Source organism: Propithecus coquereli, unplaced genomic scaffold (assembly GCF_000956105.1).
Source record: "Propithecus coquereli isolate 6110/MARCELLA unplaced genomic scaffold, Pcoq_1.0 Scaffold120, whole genome shotgun sequence".
Taxonomy (NCBI): Eukaryota; Metazoa; Chordata; class Mammalia; order Primates; family Indriidae; genus Propithecus; species Propithecus coquereli.
This window is the reverse complement of record NW_012136081.1, coordinates 1,652,996-1,660,971: the sequence shown is the minus strand read 5'-3', so window position 1 is coordinate 1,660,971 and position 7,976 is coordinate 1,652,996. Positions and strand designations below refer to the sequence as shown.

At 53.4% G+C, this 7,976-nt stretch overlaps 2 protein-coding genes across 2 annotated transcripts in view; both read left to right on the top strand.

Moving 5' to 3' along the window:
* Nucleotides 1–3,895, top strand: part of ARL2 (ADP-ribosylation factor-like 2) — a 17,373-nt gene extending 13,478 nt beyond the window's left edge. The window contains exons 2-5 of the mRNA XM_012665593.1: nt 340–450; nt 547–709; nt 2,475–2,555; nt 3,433–3,895. Of these exons, the coding sequence (XP_012521047.1) occupies nt 340–450; nt 547–709; nt 2,475–2,555; nt 3,433–3,567 (490 nt within the window). The 3' untranslated portion in view covers nt 3,568–3,895. The remainder of the gene's footprint in view (nt 1–339; nt 451–546; nt 710–2,474; nt 2,556–3,432) is intronic.
* A 3,495-nt stretch (nt 3,896–7,390) lies between these two features.
* Nucleotides 7,391–7,976, top strand: part of SNX15 (sorting nexin 15) — a 10,100-nt gene continuing 9,514 nt past the window's right edge. The window contains exon 1 of the mRNA XM_012665591.1: nt 7,391–7,617. Within this exon, the coding sequence (XP_012521045.1) occupies nt 7,519–7,617 (99 nt within the window). The 5' untranslated portion in view covers nt 7,391–7,518. The remainder of the gene's footprint in view (nt 7,618–7,976) is intronic.

Here is a 7,976-nt window from a genome sequence, read left to right as displayed (position 1 = left end):
GGTGCCTTATTTTCTGGTTTGCACTTTATCTGCTGTTTCCCCACTAGAGTGTAAGCTTCATAAGGTCAGGGACTTTGTCCTCCAGCACCCAGAAGAGGGTCTGGCATGTAGTAAATATTCAACAGATATATATTTGTGACATGAATTAAGGAGCTTTTGGTCAGCAGAGGTGATAAAATATTTATATCTTGATATTTTCACATTTATCATGGGCCAGGCATGTGCTCCACTCATTTTGATACGTGGTGGGAAACGATTAGTCCCCTAAGAGAGGGGCACTGTGATGATGTCACCACCTGGCAAAGCACAGGGACTTCTCCTTAACCTCATGTGTCCCAGCGGCCTGGACAATGCCGGAAAAACAACCATTCTCAAGAAATTCAATGGGGAAGACATCGACACCATCTCCCCAACGCTGGGGTTCAATATCAAGACGCTGGAGCACCGAGGGTGAGCAGGGTCCCTGTGGGTGGGCCAGCCCAGAGCAGGGCAGGGGGGATGTAAGAGGGGGCCAGCTGACCCTCCGGCCATCCCCTCCCTGCCCAGATTCAAGCTAAACATCTGGGATGTGGGCGGCCAGAAGTCCTTGCGGTCCTACTGGCGGAACTACTTTGAGAGCACCGACGGCCTCATCTGGGTGGTGGACAGCGCCGACCGCCAGCGCATGCAGGACTGCCAGAGGGAGCTGCAGAGCCTGCTGGTGGAGGAGGTGGGCCGCCCCCGCACTTCGCGCACACCCGTGGACCTGTGAACACTTTTCTCAGCAGATTCCCAGAGGGGTCCATGACCCCAGAGGGGCAGGGACTGCCTGGGGCAGGGACTGTTCTCTACTGGGCCCCCACCATGGGAGGCTCTCAGTGCCAGAGGCAGGACACATTCTGTAGACTGAGACCTGGGATCATGTCCGTGTGGTGTCACTCTGTCACTACTCTGAGCTTCAGTTTCTGTACCTTGAAATGGGGCTTGATGACACCCTCATCACTGAGCTTTAGGGAGGATGACCCAAGGCCAGTAGGAAGCTTTGGGAGGCTGTGGAGCCTGGCTCAGGAGTCTGACTCTTTGCTGTGTGATCTTAGGCAAGGTGCATAACCTCTCTGAGCCTCCACTTCCTCACCCCTAAAATGGGGATGATAATTAAGGTGATTTTATAATTTATTGTCTGGTCCAAAACATTTTTCAGAGTTACAGAAAAGTTACAAAGATAGTATAGAGATATTTTATATACCCTTCACTGTGTTTCCCCTAATGTTAACATCTTATATAACTGTGGTATATCTGTCAAAACTAAGAAATTAACATTGGTGAATTATTATCTTAACTACAGATTTTATTTGGGTTTTACCATTTTTCTACTAATGTGCCTTTTCTGTTCCAAGATTTGATTCAGGTTGCCACATTGCATTTTTGTATGTCTGTATGTATGTATTTATTTATTTAGAGACAGAGTCTCCCTCTGTTGCTCCAGCTAGAGAGCAGTGGTGTGATCATAGCTCACAGCAACCTCAAACTCCTGGGCTCAAGCGATCCTCCTGCCGCAGCCTCCTGAGTAGCTGGGACTACAGGCATGTGCCACCATACCCAGCTCATTTGTTCTATTTTTAGTAGAGACGGGGTCTCGCTCTTGCTCAGGCTGGTCTCGAACTCCTGAGCTCAAGCGATCCTCCCGCCTCGGCCTCCTAGAGCACAGGGATTACAGGCGTGAGCCACCACGCCTGGCCACTACATTACATTTACTTGAAAACCAGGATACTTTTGAGAATGAAAGAGGGAGTTGTTAATAATTATGGAGGGACAACAGGTATAAATGGTCCTAGGTACACAGGGACATGTGGTCACTGGCTGTAACAGTAACCCCTCCTGGGGGTGTCAGGCAGTTCAGATGAGATCATGGCTGTCCAGTGCTGACATTTGGGAGGTCAAAGCCCAAAGGGTCAGATTCACTTACTCACATGCAGAGTCTCCCAGTCACGAACACGTATATGGAAACAACTAGAATCTGAGGCAGAGAGTGAGGTCTGTTGGGAGTGGAACAGCCAAGGGGCTATGTGAACTTGGGAGAGGGAAAGATCACTTCCAGGAGACCCTCATGGGCCCCCGGGACGCTCACATTCTCTGTGCATGGCAGGTCATCAGATCGGAGCAGTCTAGAGCCACAAGGGGCTCAGGGATCATCTTATCCCATACTCCCTTCCTGGTTAGGAAGAGGAAACTGAGGCATGAGAGAGAGAGGTGCCCACTGGCTGGTGGTTGGCTGGATCCAGAACCCCAGCCCAGCCCAAGGCTCCCTCCACCCCGTGGGGGTGGGCCTCCGTGGCTGTGTCCACACTGCCCACCCACCTGGGCCTCTCCCACCACCAGGGGCCTTGCCCTGATCTTCCAGGTTGATCTTTGACCCCAGATGCTCGGGGCCATTAGAGGAGGGGTCAGGCTGTCCTCTGAGTCGCCACCCCACCCCTGTATTTTCTCTCCCCTAGCGTTTGGCCGGAGCAACCCTCCTCATCTTTGCCAACAAGCAGGACCTGCCTGGAGCACTGTCCTCTAATGCCATCCGAGAGGTGAGTCGGGCCCTAGGGCAGGCTCTCTGAGGAAAAGGGGCTCGCGTTTCTTTATTAATTTACTTTAAAGCATGTATTAACCCCTGCTGTGTGGCGGGACCTACGCGGGGCACTGACAGTTCACTGGTTAATAAGGTGTAGCGGTGGCCCAGGGCATGGGAGAAAGCAGACCTGTGAATAAGTTATTCCGCGGGATAACAGTGGCCAGCACATAATGAGTGCTTTCTGTTTGCTATGTGCTTGCATGGACTAACTCATCTCATTCTCACCACAATCTCATGAGGTAAGAACAGTTATTATCATTTTACAGATGGCAAAGTGGGCTCAGAGAGGTTAGGTAACTTGCCCAAGATCACACAGCCAGTAAGTAGACAAGAAGTCCTGTCTAACCTCAGAGCCTGCCTCTTAACTGTTATTCTAGTGCTAAAGCACTGTAGTGAGAAAGAGCCGGGTTAGAGTCTTGATTCTGCCACTTACTAGCTATGTGACCTCAAACAGGTTGCGTAACCTCTCCGAGCTTTGGTTTCCTCCTTTATAAAATGGCCAACACAGTCCCTGGCTCATGAAGCTTTGGAGGAATGGATGAGAGGTCATGTAGGGTTCCTAGTACACTGCCTGGATCCTGGTAGATGCTCAGGAGCCCTTATTGCTGTTACATCACTAAGGGGTGGCACGGGGGAGACACTGTACAGAGAGCCCCGGTGCCCTGGGGGCTGACAAACCCTCACCAGAGGCCAGGGGTTGCTGCCTAGATGGGGTGACCCTTGAGCAGGGGCTCGGGGAGGTGCAGAGTTCCCCTGGGCCAGGAGAAGGAAGGGGCTGGGGACAGACAGTGTCTGTGGTCACTAGCCACCACCAGCACCTTCCGTCCTCCCAGGCCCTGGAGCTGGACTCCATCCGCAGCCACCACTGGTGCATCCAGGGCTGCAGTGCCGTGACCGGGGAGAACCTGCTGCCTGGCATCGACTGGCTCCTGGATGACATTTCCAGCCGCATATTCACAGCTGACTGAGCCACTTTGGATGCTGCCCCACCTCGCAGCCCAGGTCCCCCACCCTCTGCCCTCACCAGACACTATCCATGGGGGGATGGGACCAGTCGCACTAACACTCCCCCACCGACTCTGTAACCTGCTGCTGCTACTGCTGCCCGCTGCTGCTCTGGCCAGCCAGCTCCCATGGTGGGAGGGCTGTGCTCTGGCTGTCACCCTGGCTCCTGGCCTGGCCTGCGACTGACATACCAAGAAGAGAGGGCTGGGGCTGGGAGGGGCTGCCTCTGCTGCTGCTGAGGCTGTGGGCCTCATCCATTGCTCAGCTGTGAGAATAAACCACTCCTTGCCCTGGTTCCTGGCTGAGTCATTTGTTGATTCAACAGCATTAGAGACCACCTGGGAACCCACAGTCCTGCAGGAGACAGAGAGGAAGAGATCATTTCAGTCGAGGGGTAACTGCTGCTGTGTCAAAGGGATGTGCAAAAGTTTAGAAGCACAGGACAGGGCTGCAGCTCATTCTTTTGGAAGAGTCTAGGTGGGCTTCCCAGAGGAGGTGACATTAAAGCTGGGTGTGAAGGATGAATAGAAGTTTTCTGGATAGAGGAAAAGAAGGACAGTTCACCAGAGCAACTGCAACCCTCATAGGTGTGAATTTGAAAAAGGGAGCAGCCCCAGACCGGGGCTCACAGCTTGTTGAATGGAACACGAGCTGAGATCAGCTCCCAACTCGTCGCAGGCAGGAACCCATGTGCAGTGGACAACCTGCACAGCTGTACGAGGCGGCACAGGTTCAGGCAGAGGGAATCACACAACAGAGGCATGAAGGGCAAGGGCATGAAGTTGGGTATAGAAGGGTGTGCAGGGAGAGGGAGGGAGGGTGGCTCCATCAGGCAGGGGTAGCTAAGGCCTTCCCTGAAGGCTATAGGGCACTCCGAAGCAGGGCCTCAATCCAAGCGGGGAGGCTGAGGGATGTTTTCACGGCTGGTCCTCACAGCTGCTTACCCTACAGAGCTCTGTTCTAAGCACCATGCGCTTGCCGATGCAGTGCATGCGCAGTATTCTCTTCTATATGGGAAACTGAGCCCGCGGGAGGTTAAGTGACTTGCTCATCGTCTCCCAGCTAGGAAGTGGGGGAGCTGAGATTTCACCCCGCATATTTGGCCACTACACCCTGCTGCCTCCTGTGCTAGCCCAGGCCCAATCATCTTCAGCTTGGCCTCTGCTCAGAATGCAAATGCCTGGGAGAGAGAGCCTGCCTGGCCCAGCCTGAAGCCCATGCCCACCTGTGGGTGAGGACTTGCTGCCCACCAATCCCACCAGACTGTGTCCAGTGGGGGAAGGGCGGTTTTCCTAAGGGACAGTTGAATGCTATTGTCAAAAGGTGAGGAAGAGCACGGGGACTTACTCTGAAGCTGGCACTAGGATCCTTTCCTGGAGGGGTAGAGACCTGTGCAAAATCTGGGTTTCGTTAGAGCAGAAGGGAAATGAATGTTGGGTGGACGACCTTAGAACATAAACGGACTGCCCTTCAGCGCAGCAAGTTAGAAGCCCCTGCCCTGAGCTCCTCACAGACACATACTGTGGTCTGCAGGTCTCGAAGCCTGCGGTAAGCGAACATACCCGGGCTCCGGAGCCAAATCCTGGCTCTGCCACTCGCCGTTTGATGCTGAGCAAGTTGCCTAACCTGTCTGTGCCTCCTAGCATTGGGATGAGCACCAGATGGGTTGGTGTCTTGTATGTCATAAGCCCTATGTAAGTGTCAGCCATCATTTTATTATTTGAACTAGTAGGAGCTTAAGCAAATTCAACCCACGTGCATCAGTGAGCCACTATCACGGGTGAGTCACTCCAGTGTTCAAATCCTCCTGGGGGCCCGTAGGAAGCAACACCCTGATTGCAAAGATGAATTATTCGTGGTTAGAGACAAATAAGAAAATAATAAAGTTACAATGATCACCAAGATCTGTGGCAGAAAGTCTCCATCCCGTGGGCGAGCAGACCCCTGCCCGGCGCCTTTGTAGCTTTTCTTTGTCCCCTGCCGTCTTCTGTTTGCCCCTTCTGGTGATGGAGCTGGCGGGGCTGGAGCTCTGAGGCCAGAGGCCAGATGCCCCTCGATGGAAAAGGGCTCGGAGAGGACAGGAAGAAAGAAGGTGAGAAGGAAGCCAGGCAGCAGAGGGAACTTTGGAGAGTGGGAGCTTCGCGTAAAGCGGTCTTCAGAGGAGTCGTGGTGTGCGTTGTGCGAAGGGACATCTCCAGCTCTTCCTGAGCACCTCCTGGAGGAACCACCCCTTCCAGAGCCTCCAGAGTCAGATTCCCAGGAGGCCGCTTGTTTCTTCCTGAACACGAGGCAGGGCGCCTGTACATCTGAGTTCCAGTAACGAGAGCGGCTCTTCTGTGAGCGCGGCACCCACGCTATCGCATCTAAGCCTCACAACTTCATGGTACATTTCTACAGATTTTGCTTGGGTTGTAATGTTGACTGGAGCAAAGGTGACCAACCATGGGGGGGCTTGAGAACACCAGTCTCCACTCGGCCCCCAGGAACAGTACCAATCCCACCAATTCCGTAGCCATCCTGGAGGTGTCAGGATGTCCAAGGGCTCGTCAGGCGGAGGCAGGATGAAGTCCAGAGCTCCAGGCAGCATAGCTCTGTTGGCACTGCCATCTTTACGGGTGTCTTTCCATCCCTTGAGCCAACACCAGTGAGCAGCTGGCTGCAGCCTGTTGCCACCATTCCAACCAGAAATTGGCACAAACGCTACTGTGTCAGGGTTGTGGCCAATTTCTTAATGTAGGTGCTGACTTTCTTACTGATTCCCTCCCACCCCTGCTCTGCAGCTTGGTTCAGTGGGATCCATTTTGTTAACACAATTAGTGCTTTTGCACCCAACTGTGCTCCTCTCATGCGTAGAGATGCCAGCTTCAAGTTCACCAACACCAGCAGCAACTATCGGGACAGTACGGTCAGCCTGAAATATGCCTGTAACCAGGTTTTTGATGAAGTCTCTGCACCCTGGGGCATCCATGGTGGTCACATGGTAATTGCTGGCCTCACATTTCCGCAGGGAGGTATCAGTGGTTAAACCACCCTCACATTCGTTCAGCTTTCAGCTTAGCCAAGACCCAGGCTTGCAGGAGCCCTTTCCCATCTCAGCAGCCTCCTCCTCAAATTTTTCCAGGATTCTTTTGTTGATCCCTTCACACTTATAGATCGGAGGATGGCCAGTAGTGGTGGACTTGCCCGAAACTACACGTTCAGCGACAACTCTGTTGACAGGAGTCTTTTCCTTTCTCATTCGGCTTTGATTTAGCGGTGGTTTTCACCACACCTGTATTCCGGGAGGCAAACCCACTGCAAAAAACCTCCAGGGCAGTAGATTCTATTATAAACATTCCCCAACCTGTAGTGAAGGGAAGCTCATGCAGTTAGTAAGAGTTGTGACTTCAGAGCCCATGGCCCCATCCTCCTTCTCCAGCGTTTTTTTTTTTTTTTGCTTCCCCCACGTTTCCAGAAAACACGAATTAACGAATCTTGTGGAGGGAGACAGGGAAATAATTTGGCTACGCCTGGCACATATTGGACACAAGAAATGTTGGGTGGGTGGATGAAAGAAAGGAATCGGGAAGCGAGGCAGAAGTCGTTTGGAGGTCTGCGGTGAGCGTTTACGCTCGGATAGGGTAGGCTTGATAGCCCGGCAGAGAAGAGAGGAGGGATCAGAACCTCCCCAACCAATCCTTACTCTCAAATTGCCTAGGTGTACGCTTCACCAATGACTGGGAACTTTTCAGACGCTCCCTTGGCCGCGCTCCCGGGTCGAGAACGGCGCTGTCACTTGCGACCAGCTCCCTGGGCCGGAGGAAGGAGGGCGCAGGCCCGGGCGAGGCGGCGGCTGGCGGAGGCCGGCCCGGAGGGGTGGGGGAGGCGTGGAGGAGGTGGAGGCCGGCGGTCACCTCCGTTCCAGCTCAGTTGTCATGTCCCGCCAGGCGAAGGATGACTTCTTGCGGCACTACACTGTCTCCGACCCCAGGACCCACCCCAAGGGCTACACCGAGTACAAAGTAACAGCGCAGGTAGGTGGGGCCCAGCGGGGACTTTACCCTTTTAACTGGAGTTGGGGGTGTGGGGGGCGTTTTTTTGCTTTAGGGCAGGGTTTTGGGGGAGGTTTCGTTTTTTAGACCACAGAAATGAATTTCCCCTTTAAGGGGAGGCTACGGTTAGCGCCTTCGTTTACTTCTGAACCCTCAGGGGGCGGGGCCGTGGAAGGGCGCTGTCCTTTTTAAAAGGGCGTGGACAGCAGTTTCTGGACTGGCCAGGCGTGTTTGCCCAAGCCCAAAGTGTGGTGTCGGGGTATCAGGCTGTGAATTTCTCTACATTAACGTGAAAATTCTGTTTTAACCCAAATATTAGTACTCCAATCTCTTGGAGTAAG